This window comes from Neodiprion lecontei, chromosome 2 (assembly GCF_021901455.1).
Source record: "Neodiprion lecontei isolate iyNeoLeco1 chromosome 2, iyNeoLeco1.1, whole genome shotgun sequence".
Lineage (NCBI taxonomy): Eukaryota > Metazoa > Arthropoda > Insecta > Hymenoptera > Diprionidae > Neodiprion > Neodiprion lecontei.
The window spans coordinates 2,594,309-2,620,675 of record NC_060261.1 but is presented as its reverse complement, the minus strand read 5'-3'; the positions used below and the strand labels follow the sequence as shown (position 1 = coordinate 2,620,675).

Below are 26,367 nucleotides of genomic sequence, written 5' to 3'. Positions count from 1 at the left end.
TTTATCTTAACGTATATTGTGATGGTAGACGGCTTCATTCAAATTCAGCGCGCAAATATATAATTAAACATATAACTGCTTCACCGGTGGATTTCGACCACGGAGTAGTAGGAAGAAGACAACACTCAGCGATAAAACTTGTACCCAGTTTTGCGGTAACGTAAGAAGAATTGTCTGAATGCGAGTTAAGCGCCTCTTACGGAAAAAGTGAAATTTTTGCTATACAATGTAAAAAAAAAATGAACGGTGGCGATCGTAACCTATAAACCTCCATGCTGTAAACATCCTCCGTAAATTCGTAAAATACGCATTTGAAGTGAGTGAAAACCAGTGAAAGCCGAGTAATTCCCGTTCCAACCTCAACCGACATTAAATTCGAGGAAAAGGTAGCAAACTGCGAATCGTAAGATCGCCGGGTGGAAGAGGGAGAGCGCCATACGGAATTACACCGCAAGAGACGCTTAAATCGCATCTTGAGAATTCCTCTTACGCTGCCCCAATATGTCATAACTAGACCAACTTTTGAGCCGAGTGCTGTTCCAGTGTTGTCTGTTTCCTACTACTCCGTGGTTTTGACGGTTTTGACTGCATTGAATTGTGGCATTTGTTTGATTTCCTAACCTAACAATAATCTAACCCTCAAAGGGTGTACACCTTTTGTATCAGAGAATTATCGATTCGTTTCGTCTGTAATTGAGTCTTACCTTTCGGTAACTTAGTATTGCTTTGGTGCTATTTTTGGGTCTTGTATATCCGCAAAAATGTCGACCGACAAAAGGCCACGCGTAATCGTTTTTGACTTAGGTTAGATGTGCACCATAAATTAGAAAAATCATCACTTCATTACAAGATAGTCTTCTTCTTAGTGTACGTAATTTACGTTCTAAAACACTGATTGAACTTCACTTTGATTTTTGGCATTTAAGTTTTCAACACTCTGCGATGAATGAAAAACATTCTGTGACCAATCAGCAAACTTAAATCCTGTATAGACCTGCCTGTAATGTCACGAATGACTATTGAGACACCTGTTATTCATTTTCTCTGCATTGTCCATCGTTTGAGGAATAGTACAATTTTTAAAATACATCCTAAATATCAGTATAATATATGTCCTCAGATTATACTTTATGGCCGTTCTGGGTCGACACTCACGTAACGCCTCCCTTCAGGAAAGGGTTTGTATTGACTGCAGGATTCAAAAATTTTCCCCTGCAATTTGCTCAATCAGCCCTAACTCCGCCTATTCCGTTGACAGTAATTTACGCATCTGTTCCAATTTAGAAACGGTGATCAAGTAGTAGACGCTCTGAATCATAAAATTAAATACTACCCTGAAGTACCGGAGGTTCTAAAGGAGCTGGTAAAAGACGGTTATGAACTAGGAGTGGCATCGCGCACCGGAGAAATTCAGGGAGCTAATCAACTGCTGAATCTTTTAGGCTGGGATAAGTATTTCACATACAAGGAAATTTATCCTGGCTGTAAAGTAACACATTTCTCAAAGTGAGATCTCGATCAGTTTTTTTGAAATATCATCATTTGGATACTGCAGGAATAGGTATTAACTTTTGTCTTTCTGTACTTTTTCAGAATCCAAAAAAATTCTGGCGTCAATCTAGCTGATATGCTATTTTTTGACGATGAGCAAAGAAACATCAAGGATTTAACAAAAATGGGTGTAACGTCAATTTTGGTTCGCAATGGTGTTAATAAAGAAGTTGTTCAAAATGGTCTACGACAATTCGCACAGTAGTTGCAATAATAGGCAAATTAAATAATTTATTATTTTTCAGTTGGCTTCAAAATATTTCAGTAACTCAAATGATGATGCGTTTTATTACGTAACAAATTGAAATATTGTTCGAATCGATATTTTGTTAAAATAATCAAGATTAAATTAATAATGTATAATATAAAATATATTTACAAATTCACTTTCTGAATACACTAATAGATACGTATAGACATATACGATATTTTAGTGGAAGTTTTATAAACAATTTGATCGGTTCACAGACATGACGTATAAGCAAACAAACGAAAGATCAAACAGAACAATACAAATTTAAACAATACTTCAGTCTGTGGTCTTCATTCATTCCTAAAAGTAGGAAATAAACTCAATCGTATTCTTTCATTAGCTGATAATACTGTACCGGGCTGTTAATAAATGTGTTGTCAATGTTTTTCATGCGTTGCGATTTCAAGAAAGATGCACAGGCAACTTCCGGTTTCTGTTTCGAAAAAGTATCCAGATATGAGTCCATGTTACTTTGCTTCATAACACGTCTTAGTAGCTCTTTCAGCTTGTCTCTGTCAAAGCTTTTGAAAGGGCAACCACCCTCGTATCTTGGCCCATTTGTATTATTCTGAAAAAAAAATTAAAGCTAAGTTAAAAATTCATTTCCTAGAGCTGAGTAGTTTTAGAATGGTGAGGCTTTTGCCAAGATATCTATTTTCAAATATATTGTAATTTCAAGCTCTGTGGAATGATGTGGCTGAAATTATTACAAAAGGATAGAATTTTGAACCTACGCAAATGACACTGCAATTTGGAGTGTTATAATTTTTGCGAGAACCTTCAAGCCCATACAAATGCCTGATACTATAAGTGAATCTACGAGTATCGGACTGCCAGTTGTGAGAGCATGAGCAAGTACATGTGTGAGGCTGTGAGTATTCAAGTCTCCAGAATACTAGGGATTCGTCGACAGTCATTCCACTGTCTTTCAAGAACAGACTATAGTAAAATCGTGCATTGTGACTGAGTCTATGAAGCCGGCGTAGTGTGAAGTGTAAATGGCTCATACACAGGGGAAAGTTATAAACTTCCGAATCTATGTTATTGACAGTTATTCTACTATTTCCGATCTGCCCCCCTTTCATCAATCGCAACTCTATTCTTTGGTGGATAAAGTTCAATCGAGGGTCCGACTTTATCGTGTTTGTCAGGCATCCTTTCTCCAGATTAGCTTTATCTCTCCATAGGAGAGACTTGAATAATGATTTGATGAGCTGTTTCCATCTTGAACAAAATATTATTGCATCGCCCTCTCGAAGATCGACAAGCCTTTTCTTTATCAAATCTGGTACTGTCTGAAATTTGACTGAAAATTGAGTAGTAAATATTTGATGCGTGTCTTTTGATTTTCATACAGTGGAGAGAGATTATTCAACGCACGTTTTACGCTGTAGTCTTCGCAGTAGTTGGAATGATTTTTACCAATTATATGAGAGAATATATCTCGTTGCAAAAAGAATGTGCTAATTTTGTGCAGCGCTGCGTGGAGTGGGTCATATTCCATTGTCGACTCTACAGAGTTTTGGATATTTTTGAACATGCGGTGTATCTGTCTCTGGGAAACATGACCCAGCCTATATTCGAGCAAAATCGTTTCCCTTGTCACCCAGTAGGCCCACAGATCGTTGGATGCTGAGGCCAGGAGTCTACAACGTGACGGTAAAGTGATCATTGACATGTAATAATCGATTTAAAGGACTCTGATTATTATTCGATAAGCAAAAACCAGTAGTAGCTCTCGGTTAACCTCAAAGTGAAATGGCCAGTTCTGTCATATTTTGAACCCTCGAATAGATATTCTATGTTGCCCTCAAAACTGTCAACTTTGTTGTCGTAAACAAGTTCGAGGTAGTCGATCCGTGTGTCAATACAGGACGTCAGTGTGTTGAAGGCGAGAACCCCTCTCGGGGGTTGGATGTAGAACATTTACGAGAGAATATGGAGAATGGGCCCCAATAGGCCCCGAATCGAGGTTGCAGTTTCTTATTGACGACTGCTGACTAATTGTTGCTCATAACTATTCCAGCCTTTCATCATGAATTCAGCCACGATCTCTGGAATAGATTTGAATTTGAATTGGTATAGATCAGTGGTAGTGGTTGTCGGGTAATTGTTTTGTTATTTGTTTTGTTTGGAATCCAGGCACGATCTATGGGTAGATTCGAATGGATATAGATAAATCGTTGACTGATCAGTCAACGGATCAGTGATGGTTCTTGAGTAATGGTTTGTCTTTTGTTTTCTAATTCAGGCACGATTTCCGGGTAGATTCGAATTTCAATGGATATAACAGACAACACCAGTGGTAGTTTTGAGTAACGGTTTAGTCTTTTGTTTTGTTTCGGACGCGAGAATTGCGAGTAAGTTGGCCGTGGTCGTGGTCGGCCGTGGTGACGTATCCCCCACCTGCGTATTGCGATTCATTCGCAGTCCGTGGTTTTGGAATTGTGTGTTGTGAGAGGAAGAGCGTTGCGCCGTGGTTGGGCCGCGCTGATTGTGAGCCCAGCTGTCTGCCGCAGCCTGCAGCGGAGTGACTGCAAGTTCGTAAGCAGTTGTAAATGTCAATATTCGGTGCAGCAGCTGGGGCGACGATCGAAGATGGATGATTTTGTGGACAAAGATCAATTAAGGGAAACTATCGAGACGTATAATAAATTGGCCGAGAATTTTTCCAATCACGACACTATGCTAAAAGTGAGATTACATCATGTTCGCTATGTTTCGACTATTCGACGCCTGTCTGCTTCCGATATGCTGATCATGTAATCTTCTTTCTCTATTTTTTTTTATTCTCACAGGATAAAACCGTCCTCTCCTACCTGGCTTATGTCCTCGAAATGCCGGATACGGAGGTCGTTAAACTCGCACTTGACACCCTCGAGATGTTCGTTAAAAACGTTGAAAACTACTGTCACATAACCTCTACTTTTGGTGTCAGAGAGGCACTCGATTCTGTTATTAACAAACACGCTGAGAACGATCCGAAGCTCGCTAAACAGGCTAGGTGCATCAAAGACGATATCGAACGACTAAAACCACCTATCTACAACCTGCATAGTCGATGCCGGCGAATCATTGAGCCTAAGAAACTACAAACTCATGTCATCGTCCTCCACGTACACGGACTGCTCCCGGTACATAGTTTAGAAGATGTCTTAAAACTTGATCTTAATTGGCGTCTCTATCTGAATAAATATCCTACCTTCACATCTAACAGAAACAACCACAACATTTTTTTCTTATTAGGAAACTCGAGCTGAATTAGAAGCTACTTTGATACGAATTGACGGACTGATATCGCTCGTTGTTGACGTCGAACATCAGCGAGTTACTATGCGAACTCTGAGTAGCCTCACAGCTCGGCAAATTGCTGAAATTATTCAAAACAACACCGAGAATATGGAGGCTAGGCTAGTAACAAGGAATAAATACAACCAGGAGTTTTTAGTTAAGCTGGTAAGTTTTTCAGTCAGATTTTATCAACCTTGTGGATGATGGATAATATCACTACTTGAAACGCAGTGTAAAAAAATGGCAATGTACTCACCTTGAATGTTGAATATTAAGCTATGCATTTGTTTTACCCAACTTTTACCATATCTTTTAATGTGTGATACTCCATAATTATTTCACTATCGCTTTAGTTCCACTTTGTTTATCAAATATTGAATGAATTGCTGATATTAGGCAACATAGAAACCAATTACTATAGTCGTGACCATTTGATTAAACTCATGATGATTTTGTTTCGTTTGATGCTGTTGACGACACATTTCTTCTGCGTCTCTTCTTTGTGTGTTGTACGCTTATTGAATTGTGCAAACATGTACCTGGAGTTAGGTTAACGAATAAGGTGTGAACCTCAGATATCTTCAATTGAACCAAGGAATTCTTCCAGACCTTGTTCTGTGCCATTTTAAACGAACGTTTGTGTAGCTCCAAAAATAAGGAAATTCTAACCGCAAGTATATATCTCACAGTCAATTCTCTTTCGCATGTTTAAGTTTGAAAGTCACACTGCCAGCTCAGTCGTTTTACCAGTCCTGATCTTGGGAGTTTGTATAGATTACGAAATAAGTGGCACGAGTGCTTGTTACCACTTGTCGAATTGTTAATTTAACAGGTAAATACAGAGGCCGGAGATTGTGAAGAACTACCTGAATATTTGCCAGAAGAGGATGAACGGGAGGAAGAAAAGGACGGTGTGGTTTCTCTTTTTACTGGTCTACGTCAGAGCGCTTCCTCGCTATACAGATCGACCACAGAATTTCTTCAAAACTCTTTTTACTGGTGAACATGTTAGAATTTCGTTATAGGAAAATTGTAATTATTATTTTATTTATTCGATAAATATGTATAACGTTTGCCCTATACTCAAACGGCACATTTTCGAAGAAAATTTAAATCTGAATTTAATTGGTCTCTTTCCTTACGCAGCCTGGAAAAATTCTTACGCCCATGTCCAATATTACAGGCATCATGAAACACGGGTTTTGTGCTCATTCTTATAGATTTGAGAATGCCAGCACATTTCTTTGATTCTCCAAGCCTGCATTTAATTATCTCTTTTGCCAGATGTACAAACAGTTGATGTTGATGCATACATTGTCTACAAGAATTATGTAACATAAAAGTATGATTTTATTACAAGTTTTTTAATCACAGGCTTAAAAAAGAAAATCTATATTCCATGTTAGGTATGCAGATAATATTGCCAATGACCAATGTTGAAAGATTTTAGACTGTCCAATTGTGCCATTACTCGATTCAAGATGACGTTGAGTTCACTGATTTTGAGGTTCCTTTATGTTCCATGTATCTATGTACCACACTGAAATATAGTATATCCTTTCAATCATTCTCAATTAAATGAAATCGGAATGGAATTCACATTTGATTTTAACTAATTCGTTAAAATTTGGATTTGCTTCGACATTTAGTTAACGACTAAATTACAAATGTGATACAAAAACGTTACTTAAATATAGGATTCCCTAGATATTCTCTATCTTCATCGTCAATGTTCCAGTAACTTTGTATCTTTAACGTGAAGAAATAAGTATACAAAAAAAGACAAATTTTTTTCCGTTTACTGAATAGTTGTTGCAGGCTATAATTCTGATCATGCGAGTTCAATTCTATCTACAAAGCAAGATCTGAACATAGCATTATGTGATAGTAATAATACTCTGAATTGAAAAAGGCAATTAATGAACTTGTTCATGGTTTATATCATTAATTCACTAAGTTAATTGCAATATTCAATAACGAAAGTTTGGCTGTCATTGAATCTCATGCTTTCTGTTACCTAATATTCAGGTACTCATTAGTAATTACTAAACGTGACAACGAAACTTACCTCCGAATAAAAATACTTTGATCCAAAGCTCTCTTGCGGTTCAATCATTCGTTCTTCATATTTTTTAAGCTATTGCGAAAATTTTTCGTTTCACATGCAAACATACAAATGTATATCACATGTCGATTACACGATGAATCGACGCTTCTGATGATATACTTTCAATTCTAGAGTCATTAGCGAAAGATTAGCTTTGCCTTAATCCACGACATTATTGCATGTCTGTAATGTACTTTAATTGACAATGAGATATAAATGTCTGCTTAGATGTTATCAATTCTATCTAAAATAATCAAGAGTAAATTTACATATATATATATTAGTTTGTTTATAAATATATCAACATATATTTATAAACGTCATATATATTTTGTTCTAATTGTAAACTGTCTACCCAATAATATATGTATATTCATTCACTTGGTTAATACATCACGAGAATTTATCAAATGCAGTACCTCTGACGAAAAAAAAAAAAATGTTTGTTTCAAACTTTTCATTTAAATCAAAACCAATCTAAATTCATGTACATTCAAGCTTGTGAAATGAATTTACATATGTGAGAAATGAAGAAAAATAATGTATTATCTTTAATAATGTATAACTGTAAATTAGACAAAGTAAATATAAGGTATACTTACAAGTTTTCTGTAAAAATTAAATAACCATTGATTCACTGGCTTGTAAGCTGGTAAGAATACAGCTTCATGTGGTACGTGATAATATTATGTAGAGATATGTGCTGTAAAAACGATTTTAAAGCTGTATAAAAGTGAATACATAATAATTATAATAAAATAATCGATTTGTCTTTGAAAAATTGTAAACATTTAGTCGTTCAATAATCCTTGAATTTGAGACAACGGTTATTTAGTGCGATGAAAGAAGATACATGTATAGGCATATGTATGTAAACACATGTATATCGGTATACGGATGTAAAGAATTTTATTGTATGTATAGAATTAACATACAAATTTGTGTACTAGTTTCTAAGATTATAGGACTACAGAACCAGTCATCAATTTTAGCTGCCACTCTGTGAAAGAAATTATTTAGCCTATTACTACGCATAAATTCGGTGGATACATTATTACATAATGGGCATTATAAACTGAACATGTGCCTAAACATATCAAAGGACAGTGATTCCTTTTTTACTGAGCATAACACATATATGTATATCATATCGTATCTTGGGTTCGTATTAATTTTTTTTATTTCTATTTTATTCTTTTTTTTCATCTCTTTTTCCAAAATTGCAGATGTATTGTCTATATTTACATGCTTATTATAATTGTCATTAAGGCAATTTGAGTTTCGAAGCAGGTACATGAGATGAATGCAATGCAAATTATTATTTCTGTTAGCTTTCTGTAAACGTCGTTTCAAACTGGTGTATATCTTGTTGTTAGTGATGTTCAAATATTTTTTTTTTCTCATTCTTGTCTAAATATTTCCTCTAGTTTTGTTTTGGAATTAGCATAGAATAATATGCTTGCGTTACACACATGATTACAAGTTACTCGATGCTAAAGGCATCTATTGCTGCATGTCATCCATAATTCTTATGAAAAATTTCAATCAATTTCTAAACCAATAAGTTGTCTTAAGAAATATAATTTTGTCACTTTAATTACCTGCCTGTAGGCACTTATTTCTTTACATCTTTTCAATAACAAACCTTTTCTAATAAGATGCTTTTTGAGTTGCGTATAGTTTGTTAAAGAAATCTTTTCCCAATATCGTTCTCTCTCAAACGATTTACATTTCATCAACATTATACAGTTGAGTCTACACGTTACAGAGGAAAAATTTTAATATTTCAAAATATTGAATTTGCAGTAAAATAAAATAAAAAAAAAGTGTATGCGACATATATTTTAGGAAATTTTAAAATTGGAATCAAGTTTTGCGGATATTAAAACTTTCCATCACACAATTATTGATTTTATATATTTGATGCTTAGACATCAGATTGGAAAAGGTTTATTGTTGCAACGATGACTAACTGTAATGTAATCTAAACGCACTCATAAATTTATAATTTCTTTCACTTATCATGTTTTTTTTTTTTTTTTTTTTTTCTTCTGCCTTACAAGTAATTTTGTATAATATTGTAATTTTAATGTATAATTAACTTAGGGACAATTATCGAAGTACACATTGAACATACTTCGCGTAACAATTTTTCTTGGAACTCACTTTTTAAATGGAATTTTAGGAAATAAATATTATTGTTAGAATGAGTAAACGTCACATGATGGGTCGCATTATGTGTAATTTATGATTATGTCTTAGAGTTACAGTTAGGGTAATAATAGTTATAGGGTCTCTATCGGCTACATCATTTTTCCTGAATCTTCACTAAACACAAATTACAACATAGATATACAGGTTGAGGGGTTTCAATTATTGGCTAGACATTATCAGGGATTTAATCAATATGTTCAACGACCGAGTTACCTGAATAAAAATAAAAATCACTATAATCTAAGTATTATTGAGAGCAAATACAAGAACCCATTTTCGTTATTACAATATTTTGTAGGTAGTGAATTTCGCGAAATTGAGATTAAAAGTTAACAGATATAATGGAGAAATAATCATTTCTAGGTAATTTTTTGGCAGGAAAATTAGCAAGATTCCAAGTGCAACCATGGATTTTTCATTGACTCGGATATATTTATTATACAGTGTACTTAATCAATTGTTGTTCATTTACTTATCAGTTTTTGAAAAATGTATCACATTTTTTAAGACTAACGAAATAAGGTGCCACAGGATTTGTACAATTTTGAAAGTTAATGAAACTATTTTAAGTACATTTTTCCAGAGCTAAGGACAAATTTTTCAAACGTTTATCACCTAATCTTGTACTTTTCGCATCATCTTTTTATTGATACCTATATTCAATAAGTGGTTTTGGAATCTCACTCGGTTAAGTTTTGGTTTTATTACACAAAAGTTCAATAAGCATGAATACTATTTTCATTTTGAGTAAATAAGGCACCCGACAAGTGAAAATTTTAGGACATCAATACATTACTTTTAAAAACGGCAATCCTCAATCACTTTTGCCAGATGAGTTGAGTACATTTTCCAAAAATTTCATTCATCACATTTCTTACTGTTACCAAAATTGGCGCTTAAATTTTTCCATTTTATCTTTCCTATATTTATGCTCTCACAAGTAAGGATTTACTTACACGAAACGATAACATTTATTGACTAAAATATTTACTAAAAGGAACTATGTAAATTAAATCGAAATTTAACGAATAATTTTTTTTCATACAATTTAAAAATTGAATCTCTTTAGAGTTTCTTACTTTGACATGTGTAACGGTGCTACAAAAAGTAGATGAAAAAAAGGTACTACAAATTCGTCTATATTTACATTGCATGGAACAAACTGCAAAGCACGTGAACCATAATACAAATTTTGTAGTGATAATCTTTGATAACGTGTTGACTTTTTTTTTTACTTTCAGATAAAGCTCAGGGCTGTGGTGTTTTCGTTATTTGTTATAGTTAATTCACTGCAGTCGTCGGTTAACAAGTCTTATACTGTACATAATACGCTATAGCTACCTATATGGCACTTTTTCTATTTCTCTTACTTCTGATATTATTTTAATTCATGTACTTGACTTTTTCCTTTACATGACTCATCGTCGCTTGAGTCGTGTGTATTTATGGAATGTGAAAGAATTACTAATCAAAAAGGCTTCCGAGGGTTACTGAGAGACGTACATTCACAAGCTTTACTAGAGTCAACTTGGATATATCTCATCTTTTGGTCTCGCTGAAGGAGTGAAAAGGACAAAACGTATTTAAGGTAATTCGAGTAAGGTTTTGTGAGCATGGTTCACTTCATCCTTAAGCATTCGCTACGCTTGTTTTGAAAAAAAAAAAAAAAAAAAAAACAACTAACAATAATCGTATTGATCCGAGTATAAGTCGACTCTCATTTCTGATACAGTATTTCAGGGTGTGTTTCTTAGTTAACGACAAAAATCCTCGGCTTATATTCGGAACAATGTGGCATTATTGTGTTTTCTTTTTCTCTCCTTGTTACCCTGTTTATAAACCATATAAAAAGTAGTCGATTTATTGCATAGAAAGTATTGAGAATGTATAAGACACGTTGTTATCCAGCAGTTGCCTGGCGATACATTATTGATTTCATTAATTTCAAATCTTCAGTCAACGTTTCAAACTTCCTTATATGTTATGGTAATGCTCTGCGAATTTTTATCTTTATATAGTCTATAATTCAGGTTTTCTTTTTGTTTCTTTTTCTGTATCAAACTACTTTACCCTATACAGTGCTTTCAATTTTTACAGACGCCTTTGCCGGCTGTGATGCAATTGTTGTATCACTGACCTCGTCGGTTTCCGATTGACTGGATGTGTCAGAAGTGCCCTCGTCATCTAGAACTTTTCTCTGTAGAATAACGTAGCAAAAATTAACATTATACACCGCTTCTCAAGGTATGATAAAAATGGTAGACGAAAAAATTATCATTCATAAATATTTCGTCAAATTTTTACCTTCTGTGAATGTTGTATGTGTCGCAATACTCGCTGGACATCCGGATTGCTTTCTAGAGTTGACGATTGACTGGATGGTGGGTGTGAGTATTCTGAAGTATTTTCTTCATCAGAAGCTAGTACACATTCAGTGTTTGTCGGCGTTTGCTTGGTTCTTCTCATTCTGCAACCTGGTCCAATAGGCCTCCGCGCAATGCTGCAGGGATCAACAAATTCATGTTTAAAAATCGATTCTGTTATTTGTAGATTCCGTTTCACTGTTTGGTAAACGAACCTTCTACGCCTAAGAGAAAAGTTATAGGTGTAACTAGGATCCTCGCCTTCTTCATCGGACCAACTCTCATCACACGCCTCATCCTCGTGATTGCAGAGAGAATCCATGTTGTCTGAACATGGTTTCGATTTGAGGTCGGAATCATTGTGTACATCAGTACCGCTAATTATAATTCCACAAATTTGACCTGGCAGTTTCATAAGTTCATCTTTTCCCCTGTTGAAAAATTGAACATCGAAAAATAATTTAGTATTCCATGAAAATGGAAATTCCGGAAGATACTCGAGTGAAAATTTTTTCTTACAGGCCCTCTTCCTTACCTGTGCGATATAATAACATCGTCACAATTTCCGTTATCAATTGACGATATGAGCCTGTTGGCATTAAGTATCTCGCTGACTTTTCGACCAAGGGTTTCAAGATTATCGTCGTCGCTGCAATCTCTAAGGCGTTCGTTTCCGTTTATGTGATTTTCGTCGGGTGGTTCAGGGCTTGAACAGGGACTAGATTGCATCCTGTAGTGAGTTTCTGAGTTAATGGTATTGCCATTGAGGCATTCGGATTTGCGTCTGGACGACGATTGCCTGCTGGATAATTCCAATATAAATTTGTCTACAGAGACAGTCTGTGCAACAGGGCTGAAATCAGTTTCGCTCAGATCCATCACATCTGTTTGAGTTTGACTATCGACATACCGATGATGAGCTGCGTCAGTGTTCTGAAATCCATATTGAAGGTTTGTACGATCATTTAATTTCCTTCGTTAAAATACGTCTGTTTCAGTGATGATAATTACTTTTCTTTCATGGTGCGGACTTGTCCTAGGACTTGAGCTGACACCACAACCTGAACCTACTCTACGATGTCTGTATTTACGCTGTTTAAAGCTATTGCTGGGAGCCAATACCGTCTCTGGTTGATTAGATTCATTCAATTGCGTATATAAAGTTGCTTTCACTGGACTCTGCGGAACGTAAATGATAAATAATCAATTATTAATGATAACGAAGTCTAATTCTCAAATAATGGGTTATTGGAGGTGAGAAATAAACATTCACCTGTGGAGATTCAGCAGAAGGAGAAGGTGGAGTCGTTGGTGTTGATGAGGTAGACAAGTTTATTGTTGGATTACGTTTGCGGTGGAACCTCTCTTGAGCTTTGAGCAAAGGATGTACCAGCCGTTTTTTAGACTGTTTGTACCCAGTCTGTTGTTCTCTCCTATAAAAATTGGACAATAGGCTATAGTATTATTTACAAAACTATAAGTTGGAATATAGAGTTGAGACGATTGATGGATATATTTTTCATGGTGATATGATTTGGTGTGCTGGAAGTACACAGGTTTCAATAGAATTTCAATTTTCTTGTTGTAAATAATTTGGAATTTCCATCGTTGATTCGAAATTCAAAGGGAGACACAGTGTCAGTGTCGAGGGTATTATTTTACTTACTTTACAACATCTCGTTCGCGTTGTTCAAGTTGCAATAAAACAGCGCTCAGCTCCAAGTAGAGATTATTAGTTCTTTCGAGCTTACGCTCGTAATGTTCCCTGATATCCTGGGCATGCCTCAGCTCATCTTCTCTGCGACGAATAAGATCTGCCTCAAACCTTGGTGTGCTGCAACTATTAGTTTGCATTTGCTTCATATGCACCCTGATTTCTTCCTTCCAGGATTGCTGAGGATCGTTAAATGTGTATTTGAAAAGTCAGACACAAGGTTTGCCAGCGTGCAAGAAATCCGTCTCATCCTTTACTACACAGTTTCCTTCAATTTAAAACAGAGAAATATTTACTTGTGTTTTAAAATATTCGTCAGGCTTTCTGCTGAGCACTTCCACAGCTGCGATGTCAAGGTGAATTAAGATGTTCTTGAAGGATGGTCTGTTACGCGGCTTGGCAGCCCAACACTGTTTCACCAGAAGTCTGAAACCTTCCGGACAACTGGCGGGAATCGGCAGATGAAGAGAGTTATTACCCACGCCCCAAATTATCGCCGAGGAATCTACGTCTTTGTACGGTATCTCTCCGCTCAGTAACTCCCACAGCACAACTCCGTAGGACCTTAAAATTGGTTAGTATGCTTGTAAGAAAGTACATCGAACGCCTAGCTCTCATTCCAAAATCCACTATACACATATTCTTGCAGTGACAAATAATTATAAATAAAATCGTTTACCATATATCAACTTTTTCAGAACAAGGTTCACTTCGGATAATCTCTGGGGCCATCCAGGCGACGGTCCCTGCAAAACTCATCCGCGTACTAATCTCATTCCATTCTCTGCTCGTTCCAAAATCGCTGATTTTTACGACTTCACCACGACCAATTAATACACTGGAAAACGTAATGACTTATTACTACCATGAAACTTTGCCAAGACTAAGGTGAGCGTTGAAAATTTTTAAATATATCCGAGTTGCGAAAGAAGATCAGAGGTTTTCAGACTGAATAATGGATACTCGTCTTCTTTGTGAAAATCTTTGCAACTTCGTTCATCACATACCAACTAGCGAGAGGACTAAACTACAATTGTTCTTACTTGGGACTTTTCAAATCTCTGTGAATAATTTTGTGAGAATGCAGGTAGTGCATTCCAGCTGCAATTTGTCTCGCCCAAGAAACAAGACGAGGTGGAGGTACGGGTTCTCCGGCGCGTAACAAGTCGTACAGTGGTCCATAAGGGCAAAACTCCATGACAATACAGTAGCATGGTGCTTGTGTACAGACGCCTCTGTAAACGATCAACATTATTGTTTGATTATATTCGTTTTATTTTTTTAAATCAATTTTTGCACAAGACTCAGGTATTAATTATTAATGACATTTTAACACGCAGCAGCGACTTACTTGAATTTTACAATATTTGGATGATTGAGCTTGCGCAAATGGCGTATATCAGTCTCACGAGGTTCTCTGACTTTTTTCACAGCGACTATTTCCCCGGTTAATTTTCCCCTGAACACCGCACCTTGAGCTCCTGAACCAAGCCACTGTAATTCGCTGATAGATTCGAACGGTATCTCCCAGTCATTGGCTGAACATAATTATACGATCAATAATAAGTACATATCGTTTACAAGTCAATATTATTACATTTTTGAATACACCTCAACAAGCAAAATCTTGTCGAGTTTTGATATTCATTTTATAAGGAATGTATCCCGGTTCGATCTCTTCGATTCGATTTCTTTTCTAATATGTTACAGTTGACTAAAAACTAAGCGGCTCGTATTTATTTTTTTATTTGCCATCTGACACTTTAAGAGGGTGAAATCACCCTCCAAAGTAAGGTATGTCACGGGACGTTTTTAATTGAGTAAATTGCATTTTTCATTTCTCGTTATGAGAAATCTTCTAGTTGGATTGGTTAAAAAATATTGTTCTACTGGGTGAATCTGCCAAATCATCCTTCGACACGCCTTACTTTAGAAAATAGTTTCACCCCCTTAAAGTGTTTAACAGCAGATAAAAAAAAAAAAAAATACTTGTCGCCTAGTTTTTAGTCTACTACAACATATTAAAAAAGAGATGAAATCGTAGAGATCGACTTGAGATACCTTCCTTGTTAACGTTGATAATTTTCGCTAACAACTGGCGAGTGTTATAATAAAGTAAAACATACTTTGGTGTCCTTTAATTTCGTTAACGGCAGCTTTTCCGATTATCGTCCAAACTGGTCGAAGACATCCGAAAATACCCTCGATCCAGCCGGATCTTTGAGCGTCTAGAGTGCCAGAAACGGGGGAGCACTTTGTTCCACTCCCGCTCGACTTGCTGTTACTCTCCGTAGTACTGCTATTAGGTAATGGTATTTCATGAGGACTAGCGATCGTTAGTCCTCCAGCAATGCCGCTCAGCTGCCCCAGCTCTTCTTGAATACACAGCATACTGGAAGCACGAAATTTTTCATACATATTATCCTCGTTCGTCTTAATTTAATTATCAAAAAAAAAAAATAGCCTAGTTTCTTCGCGAGAGAACTACCGAACTTTATTTGTAAAGTCGTCTAACAAAAGGAAAAAAAAAAATAATAATAAACAGGGCCTCGAAACGATATGATCGTTTAAATTTTTTATCCTCTATTTAATTATACTGTAGCAATGAGCGGTTAGAGAAATTTTTATTTTCTATACGATTCTCACATCGTGCCTGAAGTAATTATCATACATTTTTCTTCTTTATTCTTCCTCGATATCGTAAAAATTATCTCGGCTAATAACGTCACTGTCGCAGATTATGAACTAATTCCTGTTTTACAAGTATAAATTTATAATTATAATATGAATAAATCACTGGTATTTCCCATTCTCGTACATTGTACATTGTATAATACAAATGTATATGTATACGGATGCAGGACGTAAACACTTTCATATTTGATCAGGAGATTCGCGGGGTATGGCATACAAACAAGGCTACTATCTCGTTATTCTTTGACGTTAGTTGCGTCACGATCATATCAAGTGGGTGGCATTTGTGATCCACCACCTCCTTCCTCCTCCTCCTCCTCCTCCTCCTCCTCCTCCTCCTCCTCCTCCTCCTCCTCCTCCTCCTCCTCCTCCTCCTCCTCCTCCTCCTCCTCCTCCTCCTCCTCCTCCTCCTCCTCCTCCTCCTCCTCCTCCTCCTCCTCCTCCTCCTCCTCCTCCTCCTCCTCCTCCTCCTCCTCCTCCTCCTCCTCCTCCTCCTCCTCCTCCTCCTCCTCCTCCTCCTCCTCCTCCTCCTCCTCCTCCTCCTCCTCCTTCTGCTCCTCCTCCTCCTCCTCCTCAAGAATAGTATCTTACAATTGTGACGTAGGTGCTGGAAGGTATCTGCCGCTATTCCTATCGTACGTAATTATTGCTCCTCGTTGCGTTATATTCACATTCCATTTTAAAAAAACCAGCGTCCATTCGATATTTATTATTGGTATATACTATAAAAATGCACAGCACTTGCAGCAAGCGATTTAACACTCAAATATTGAGACAGTGAGGCGTTACGGAGTTTTAGACAACGGAAGCCGTGTATTCCCTAATCTGTATAATAATAATAATTTTTGCCTTCCTAAGTAAACTCGACTAAACATATCGTACATGGCAACTGCGCGATTGTATTCCTCTGCAGATCATTAGGATGTCATGAATTTTCATCCGAATATTAAACGGTAGAATAGTTGCGTAACATTCAGCAGATATTTATCACGCACGTATATGTAAGGCTTGTGTGAATTTCTTCTAGGTGTTTCACGATTCAGTATTACTACGGCAATTTTTGTACAAAAGGTGGTTGAGATAAAAGAAGGATAATAGGACAGATGTCGTCGTCGACGTATTTTGACGACGGTCATGACAATTCACTCGTCTCACGTGCCGATGAATTTACAAGTGATAATTTTTCACTGCTATTTATATAATCTGATGGAATGTCCATCGGTTAAATTTACTCTATGTATTTTCCCGTCATAAGCTGCGGCCACGAGACCAAGGTTCAAAACAATGAAACAGCGTAATATTGTATACCATAACTGAAGCAGCTTTTCTCCGTTTCTCAATATGTGAACAACAGTGCAAGTGATTTCTATACTTTTTCTTCTTATTCGTTGATTCATAATAGCGATTGGTATGGTTTCGAAAGACTCGATTAGGTTGGTGACAGAGAAGTTTACATTTTTACGCGATTTATAAAGAGAAGAATTCGTATATTCATACGGAAGAGAAACTCGGAGCTGAGGTTTAAGGAAATCGGTTATTTGTGTTTATTCGTAAAGAATTTGGGAAACAAGGGTCAGCGCTGGGTAAGACTTAAGACCCCGATGAAAATGGAATGCATATTATTTTATCATGGTTGTTCAAATAGACACCCCCATTTCTGACCATAAATAATACCTCTTGTATAAACATTCGACATCGTATAACCGTATATTCTTACTTTCTCTTTACTTGAGTTTTGAGCGACATTGTTTACGCGTGTTTAGGCAACATGATGACTATTGTCGTGGCGCAGGTATAAAATTAACGGTAAATTCGCCCGTAACTTAATTGTTTTTGGAAATCGGTTTAACTGTATACAGTATAATAGGTCTAATACACTGTACACAGTCGTGTACACGGTGCTTGAAATTTCTAAACTGTTATAAAATCTCGCGAGTTTGCGTAAGCCGTGGTCTTATCTTTTGATTGCAATGAATTGAAGGCAAGTTGATGCGAGTTGAATTACCCGCAAAGATGAGTATTACCTTTACACACCGTGTTGTGTATACCCTAGTAGCGTTGCCTTCAGTTACAAAAATTTGAACTGTCTCTGTGGGAAGTCTTTCCACTACAGATTCAATACGGAATCTTTCCCGACAGCAACTTTTTGCCACCTGACAATAGACTTCGAATAATGCAAATTCTGATGTCAGACCCGTAGTACGAGGCTGAAGTTAGTAACGTTAAGGTAACGAAACATCAGGAAAAAAATCATTACTGTGCCAATTTCTGAATGACTTTCAAGGAGTTGGTTTTGAAAAATATTAGTATGTTCTGTTTAACATTGTTTATCAAATTTCAGATGATCCTAAAGGTGCGAAATAACGAATTCTCCTAAAAATGAATTGTCAGAGTAACGTTACCAACTTCGTCCTAATCCCGTAGTCGAATATGGAAGTAGACACATCGTGTCTGCAGTTGAAGCCTGTAGGCGGACTTACCTCAGAATGTTACTAGGGTACAAGTACATAGTGATAAAACGAAGTGAACTTGACGTCAACGGGTATAGCAATAGCATATTATTTCGACGCTCCATGATCATATATAGATAGTTATAACGAGAACGAAGCAAGTTTTTTCATTTCGGTATAACTAATCACGGAGGTAGTAAAAATGATACGCCAAGCGTCGCTTTCCTACTGCATGTTTTAAAGAGTAAATCGTACTGTGGCCAATAGCCTATCATCCTTTGTCAGTGTAGTATAGGTACGTGCCATGCCTAGGCCATTATAACCCGCTTATCGCATAACGCGAGTGGGAGACATTCCAGCGGTTTGTTGTCTGCAGACGTGTTGCATTTAGAAGTACGGACTACTATCAATGGTGGCCTTCAACTCACCTCGAGGTGAGATTGACTGGTACCGTGTTGTCATCGTGTGTCTTTTTGACGAAAAATCTTGCAAACACCATTGTTTCGTTTCAAACATATGGACCGCACCTCACACTTTTGCAATATCACAATCACAGACGGTTGGCGGTGTAACAGAGAATGATAGGATAATCACGTTTCACGTTGGGCAATGCGAAGGAAAACCAAGGGTTCAGATAATCGGAGGAAGTAAAGAAACCGAGACGAGCCGAATTCTTCTCGAGCTCTCAGATTAACGAGATAAAAACGAAATCATGGCAGAGACTGGCAGGACTGAAACAAGTCAAGAGACGGTCAAAATGAGGAAAGGAGAAAAATGATAATAACGAAGAAAGGAACAAGCAAGGCACACGATGCTCTGCGCAGTCTCAACGATTATCCTCCAACCACTTATCTCTTCACTTGCGGCACCAAACTCTGTTCAGTACAAATGCCACCAATGAAAGCGCCAGCGATACTGTCGATTGTCGATTCCGTTTACCGTAAACTCCACCCCCTTCTCTCTCTCACTCTCTTTTCTCTTGCTCCTGGCCACTTCAACTTCTCGCCAAAGTCCAAACTCTGGTCCCATCAGAACCGATGCCAATGTGCTGCATACCGTCTGTGGCAGTAGTACATGAACCTCACTATTGTGGTGTATAACGTGGCGGTAAAACTCCCACAACCAGTCCCACTAAACCGCGACTTGTTTTTCCACAGAGACAGGCAGGCCTATTAGCGAACGATAAGTCGAAACTCGCGTGGGCCTTGACGTTCAACTGACGTACACAGTACATTCTACCTACTCGACATATCAGTAACACATGTAGGTACATATCTTCATTACTCAATCCCCACTGCCGCGTCCGTCCCGATCATGCCGCTTGTTTAGCCTCACAGCAATCAATGTCTAGGTATGTATAGTAGTGTGTTATGCAGACATCTGTGGATTATACGCCTATTCGCAATCTTCCCGGTTACATACACGCGACAGATTGTGAGCCTCGGACATCTTCTACTAGTGTTAATTTTAAACTCGAACGATCATTGAACTGTGTTTTGCAATATTTAGAGTCTGCGATTCCGCATTATTTCAACTTCGGGATGAAAAAACTCGGCAAGTGTTTCTGGATTGCTTGTTCCGTTTTCTTCTTTTTTTTTAAAACTGGCTTCTTTGAGGGAATTGTCGTAAAACTGAAGTTTTTGCGTTCCAATAATGACCGCGTGAAAAGTTCTCGCATCATTTTGCACACGAGTTTCTTTGTTTATTTATTATTATTTTTTTCTGTCTATGTAATGTCAAATCGTAATGAAACAAGGTGTTTTTCCAGATATATGGCCGCGGAGTATAAGGTAAAGATGGTTAATACGAGCTGTAAACGGTGCATACACTGGAACGAGCAAAGACACCTGCACGATTAGCACAACGTCCGATTGTTTTCGTAGATAAGTTATGCAGCAAGCTCCGAAATTTCGTCACCGTTGATATTCACTTTGAGGTTTCGCGAGTTGACACTTCGGTACTTGGTGAAAATGGTAGACTTAATTAGCCTTGAAAGAATAAAAACATTGAGACTCTTTCTTTTACAACAGTGGTTCGTTTGTCCGTGAAAATTAGATTATCAATCTCATCCCTTCTCAGTTAACAATCGTTCGAAACCATTCGATATTTTAACAATTAATTTCCATATCTATTATTTAACCCGAGTATAAAAATCTTATCTCCTTGGTCTTTCGTTTGTAAACACTTGTAGGATTTATTTTTAAAACTTTGCACCGAAGGTCAGACAGATGCCAGTGACACTCTAAGCGCGCAAAAAACGATGCGCTGCTATATCCCTTTGTATGGTATTATTATTACTTGGTTTTACATGATCACTACATTTTTATTACAATTTTTCAATGTTGCCCTTAATAATATAGTGTTTTACCGTTAGATGTAGAATTTTTTAAAACTTGCATTCATCGCGTCTGTAATTTGCGAACGGATATTTCGATTCGGGTGCAGGTTTTTAGAGAAGGGATCAAGGACGCCAACTTTGCCTGAATAACAGGTCCGATATACTATACAGAGTCGCGGGAAATTTGTTAGCAGTTTTGAGAAAAAAAAACAACAAATAACATCACCATATCATATTATCTTATTCGCGCAAAAATCTCCGATGTTTTTACGTTCTATTTCAGTAGTTACATCCTGCTATAAAACAGGAAACAAAAGGCTTGAACCGCAACGTAAAGCTATTTCCAGACTATATATTCTCGTTGATGGTGTACGGCGGCGGTGAGGCATTTTTGTACATACATATACGCTATGCACTGCATCTAAGTTTATATCTTATGCAGACGAGTTTTTGCACATGAAATTCCTCCAGAAAAGATGCAGAGCAAAGACTAGTTGTTGAACGTAGTACAAAAACATCGATAACCGATACTAAAGTGTGGTGGTCGAATATTTTCTCGTGAATAGAAAAACAAGGTTTTTTTTGAGAGTTGGGTTCAAAACTTGGAAGGATCAGTATTTGGAATGGCGGATATATCTAAATTTCAAACGTGCGGAAATAAAATAACGAAAGATGAATTGTTCGACATTTTTATTGTCGAAAGTGTCACTGATTAGAATGACTACTAATCAGTGGCTCAAGATTTCGAACAATTCATTTTTCCTTATTTTATTTTTGCATGTTTGAAATTTCGATATATCGACCATTCCAAATATTGTCCCTTCCAAGTTTTGACCCCCACGCTTTTGTGGATAGTATTTGAAACCCCTTACCTGTTGGTAAAAATATGTGTCTCCGGCTGGGAGGCGGACAGAACAACCTGATTGACAGCAGCTGCCGCCTTTTCCAATTCTGAAGTATCGAAGGCGAAGGCCTCGGATTGAGACAGCGTGTCTGCTTCTGCCGGGGTGCGCATTCTCGCGCCCCTGCTTCCACCGTCCTAATCCTGCAGGCGAAAATAGAAGCCAAATGTGATTAGAACCGTCAGGGGAGGTCATTGCTGAAAGTGGTAGTTGGCGAAAAACCAAGTGTGTTAGTGTGTGACTATGAATTCATGTGTAGATCTCGACTACGGGGATTTTTTCTTGCTTGCAGCAATGGATATCGTTACAGAAACTGCTGAATTTGAATTTATTTTTATCCGCGTCTGCTTTATCGTATCGTTGATAACTGTATCACATTTTGCAGACTCGAAACGTACGCTGCAGGAATTTCCATCGTTGGTATTTGAGTAAAAACGCATATCGCATCAGCATGAGCTAGCTACTCTTCTGTGTATCTTGACATTCTTGACCAACACCGAAATGTAACTAAACAGATTGCAGCTACTGGATTCTCGTTCCAATTTCTATAAGTTCCTTCCTTTTATCATATATTGGGATTCTCTTTATGTCAGGCCAGCCAAACTGTTCGGCGGTAAACTCATTGTTAGGCATAATATCGTTGATTACTACTCCTTCTTTTGGCACGTTGTTAGTCCCTAGCCAGGTATATATATACCTGGACAAGGGATAGAGGACCCTGATAGTTGTTTTCGAAGAGAGATAAGCTTTTCGTGACGACTGTACACACAGTGTGCAGCAGTCCTCGGGGTAAAGTCCCCTTCATTTAGTCCCGTCCGTCAAGGTACACGAAATTCTTGGCCCCGTGCAATTTCATTTCGTTTCATTCCGTTCACGGCTATACGACCGGGGTCCCTTTTACCCTCGTGCACTTTGCCCACCAGGCGTCTACTATTTACACCCACTACCATTATCACTACCGCTACCACCACTACGATACCACACTACTTTTGTTTCTCGTCAATTCCCTCCCTGTGTCTCCCCTCGGCCACTCCTATTACTTCTATGCCAACGTCCACCCCGGCGCCAGGAACAAACCAAGCAGACTAGTCCTTATCGCTGTTAGAAATCATTCGGGTTTCCGGACACTGTGTATACAATATGAATGACTGAAAATATACTCTTCTGCGGTTGTCCCACCATATCTACTGTATTCATTGCCTGCAGTACAGTTTGTGTGTATCTCAGCAACTGCGGGAGGAATTTCTCCTTGGTGGAATAGCAGTGCGATGCATTCGTTTTTTCATTCCTCGATTTCGACTCATTCTTATTCTAAACTTTTTGGTAGGAAAAAATTCTCGGCGCCTGACTTAGTTAGGTGCGTCTTCTTCTTTGCACGCATATACAATATAATCCATGGTCGTCCAAAGCCATTGACCAGCATAGTACGCCGTGGAGTACTACTCACCTCCGCGACTCGCGTGAGCACCTATCTTTGGTTTGTCTCATAAGTGTGGGTGAGTCAATTGTGCATGCACGTAGTTTGCGTTGCTCATAAAGCTTGCGGGCCTTGTTTTTTTGTTATGGGGTTTTTTTCTTTTTTTTTTTATCGTTGCAGTAGCGTGTTCACCTCTCTTTGGTTTGATTATGATTGCGTGTATGCGTGTATTCAATTCTAAATCGGTACATACATGATGCAGAAAGTGAGTATTCACTGTGTTGATCACGTGGACAAATAATATTAAGTATAGTGAATGTTGTTGTTTAGAATGGATTTGCTACAATTCAAGAACTGTAGACTTATCTTTGTGTTGTGGGTAAAAACAATTGGGTTCTGTAGTAACGGTACATGTCTGGGCTTTCTTCCACTTACTATTTCTCTTTCTTCTACCCATAATGTTTATTCGAGAAACGGTAAAATCGTTGCACTAAATGCTGCACTTACGTACAGTGTTTTTCCAGGCATTCATATTTCCGCAGTGTTCAGCAACGATATGTGTTTTTGACCAGCGCAATTTGTGATTGATCATACCCATTTGCAGGATTTTTTTTGAACGTACATCAATGTTCAGGTAAATTGTGCAGCATAGTTTAATATTGTGTATATAAATTGTAAATTCGCAGTAATCATGATTCATTATTCATATCTTAATGTCTGACTCGTGAAGGGATCGTAGAGAAATATGAAATCACAGGTAGTAAGTCTGCTGACAATGAGTTAATACGTAGAGCAGTACGTGTAGTAAGGATCAAAACAGTGGGTATGGTAAAAATAAGACCATACAGAAGAAAAGATTGAGTTATGCAGAGGATAGGGAAAAAAAAGAGTGAACATTCTTCTGTCGTTGTGTAACCTGTTTCGGGACAAACTATGGCAGGTATGCGAGACCTGCGATCAGACCCTCAGGTGCTTGAGGGGCAGGAAGTCTTCCCGGACTGTACCGCTGCAGGTAGTTATAGAATGTTTGAAGGTGTAAAGGTATTGTACAGACGTCTGTGGCGTACATGTGTGGAAAGTGGTTAGTGTGCGTGTAGATGAACCGGCGTTTGAGAACGATCAGGGCTCGTATCTACTGCTGAGGAGAATCTTCATGATTTCAAAGTGATTGCGATGAGAGAAGCAGACTCGTCGATGTTGACAAATTCTTACCAAAATATAGCAATCATTTAGTTAACAAATCTATATCTCTCGGGTCACGTACAGAGCGGCAACTTACGAAGTATAACATACGCGCGGCGTTAGTTAAAGGCTTTCACTTTCTGCCTTAATACCTTACACAATTTAATATCGTTACAGCGCAAGGTCCAGCTATCGTAGGTAAATGCATGGTCATTTGTTATTGGGTTTTTTCTTTTTTCACTTAGCGTAAACCAACATTCTAGTGCTTGTGACCGGGGCGAAGTAGATTTCAGATTGTTAAAAATACGCGTAGTTGTGTTTTATAGAGACGTGCGTGTAAACTGGTGTCCTTTTCTCTTACCTGGCCGTCGCGCAAAATGTATTCAAATCCTGTTGTTGGCTTTTTTGTTGTTGTGGATGGCTCGAGCGTCGTTCTCTTCACCTCAATAACGCCTCTCGCCGAATTATGTTCATTATCTCGCGGATCAATTATAATATATTATTCCTCTAGCACTGTTTCTACTCTCTTCCGATAGGTATTTAATAAAATAAAATATCGTACGAAATTAACACACTGCACCTCGATAATAGTGCCTCGCTCCACTGGCACACCTCCTTGATCACGACAATGTCCACCACGGAGACCTCATTCATTTGAGGAATATAAATAAAAAAAAACACCCCCGCGAAGACAGATAGTCGAGACCGAAGCGTCTCTTTGACACTAACACAAAATGGCGTATAACATCGGTGCTGTCCGGTGGTGCGGGTCCTAGCGTCGTCGCGTGCGTGCTCCTCACTAGCTCGAAACGCCTTCAGCCTGCAGGGGGACGCCGAAGCCGAAGCATACGAAGCTCGATCCGTTCTCTCTCGGACCCGCTTCTCTCGTCTCTCGCCTCTTGCCTCTCCCCGCTTCCTTGCGCTTCCTAAGCGCTGAAAGGCAGCTCGAACCCAACGCCACGTTCACTTTGCCTGCAGGTTTCAGCACGCTGGAACGGCGTCGGCTGGCCCGACGAACGTCCGCGCCGGGTAGAGTCCCCTTCGCTTTACTCCAGGTTGAGAGTTTGTGTCTTGCCGCCTTCCTTCTCCTCCTGCTCCTCCGCTGTCTACCCTGCCACCAACGTTCGTCCTTTTCCCGCTCGTTCGCTGGGCCCTTAGCCGTAGAGTCGCCCCGTCTCGTCGGCGGTCGATCGTCCAGTGACGTCATACCGTCGGCGCAAGGGTTGCTGCCGCGTACTGTGCGCAATATTACAGAGGGTGGTCTTCTCTTCTGCGTTTATACACCTATAGGCATGGTGCGAGCTCCACGCACACCTAAGCCCGAGTGACATCATACCCAGTTTCTCGGTGACTTAACCTTTCCAGTTCCTGGAACTCCCGGGGATCGTTACAGAATTGCTTATACGGAGTATTGGGGGGAGGGATGTTATTCGCCAACCCCCATCTCGTACCTATACTATCATACACTCTGCGGATCCCGAAGCCCGTTATACCGCCAAAAAAATAACTTGAATTTATCGACATTCGCGAGCTTCAAGACTTCCAGGAATTCGAGCCAACACGGTGCCGAAATTCTTATTTAATTATCATTTCATATACATCCTTCTTCAAGTTATGACGTTATAGATAAGGTTTCAGCCACCTGACTTTAACGGGGTGACGAAACAGTTGATAAAGAATTCAGGTGATGTAAGGAAGAATGGGAGGCAGCGGTGTACACAAAGGGCCTCCGAATGACGTGAGAGGTTTAGGGTGAATCAGCCCTTCGAATAATGAATAAATACACGAGAAAATGTATGAAGTCCACCCAGGGTTCGTTTTTGACACACACCGTAACGACGGATGTATACGTAGACAAACGTGTTGAGTGCAATTCTTATGAAACCGGCAC

At 38.3% G+C, this 26,367-nt stretch overlaps 4 protein-coding genes across 7 annotated transcripts; 2 read left to right on the top strand and 2 right to left on the bottom strand.

Moving 5' to 3' along the window:
* Positions 1-491: 491 nt before the first annotated feature.
* Positions 492-2,189, top strand: LOC107216700 (magnesium-dependent phosphatase 1). The gene is made up of 4 exons (XM_015653960.2): positions 492-804; positions 1,121-1,178; positions 1,285-1,506; positions 1,594-2,189. Exons 1-4 carry the CDS (start codon positions 762-764, stop codon positions 1,754-1,756), a joined length of 486 nt encoding a protein of 161 aa, XP_015509446.1. The 5' UTR covers positions 492-761; the 3' UTR covers positions 1,757-2,189.
* On the bottom strand, positions 2,124-5,833 carry LOC107216718 (DNA primase large subunit). 3 transcript variants are annotated; one of them, XM_046733209.1, is made up of 5 exons: positions 5,635-5,833; positions 3,552-3,858; positions 3,185-3,450; positions 2,539-3,110; positions 2,124-2,372 (listed from the first exon to the last, which is right to left on the bottom strand). In XM_046733209.1, exons 2-5 carry the CDS (start codon positions 3,728-3,730, stop codon positions 2,124-2,126), a joined length of 1,266 nt encoding a protein of 421 aa, XP_046589165.1. In that variant the 5' UTR covers positions 3,731-3,858; positions 5,635-5,833. The 3 variants fall into 3 exon arrangements, with proteins under 3 accessions (XP_046589165.1, XP_015509477.1, XP_015509476.1); XM_015653991.2 differs by lacking the exon at positions 5,635-5,833 and adding an exon at positions 4,211-4,324; XM_015653990.2 differs by lacking the exon at positions 5,635-5,833 and having other exon boundaries at positions 3,552-4,063.
* LOC107216719 lies at positions 4,340-8,729 on the top strand. The gene is made up of 4 exons (XM_015653992.2): positions 4,340-4,498; positions 4,603-4,938; positions 5,051-5,260; positions 5,928-8,729. The coding sequence occupies exons 1-4, from the start codon at positions 4,403-4,405 to the stop codon at positions 6,096-6,098; spliced, it is 813 nt and encodes a 270-aa protein (XP_015509478.1). The 5' UTR covers positions 4,340-4,402; the 3' UTR covers positions 6,099-8,729.
* On the bottom strand, positions 8,630-25,230 carry LOC107216721 (mitogen-activated protein kinase kinase kinase 12). Of its 2 annotated transcripts, XM_015653996.2 has the most exons (14): positions 24,838-25,230; positions 21,848-22,020; positions 15,620-15,885; positions 14,845-15,031; positions 14,537-14,728; positions 14,173-14,331; positions 13,790-14,057; positions 13,446-13,672; positions 13,053-13,212; positions 12,791-12,958; positions 12,315-12,712; positions 11,995-12,210; positions 11,721-11,916; positions 8,630-11,613 (listed from the first exon to the last, which is right to left on the bottom strand). In XM_015653996.2, exons 2-14 carry the CDS (start codon positions 21,988-21,990, stop codon positions 11,488-11,490), a joined length of 2,706 nt encoding a protein of 901 aa, XP_015509482.1. In that variant the 5' UTR covers positions 21,991-22,020; positions 24,838-25,230; the 3' UTR covers positions 8,630-11,487. The 2 variants fall into 2 exon arrangements, with proteins under 2 accessions (XP_015509482.1, XP_015509483.1); XM_015653997.2 differs by lacking the exons at positions 21,848-22,020; positions 24,838-25,230 and adding an exon at positions 19,066-19,733.
* Positions 25,231-26,367: the final 1,137 nt, after the last annotated feature.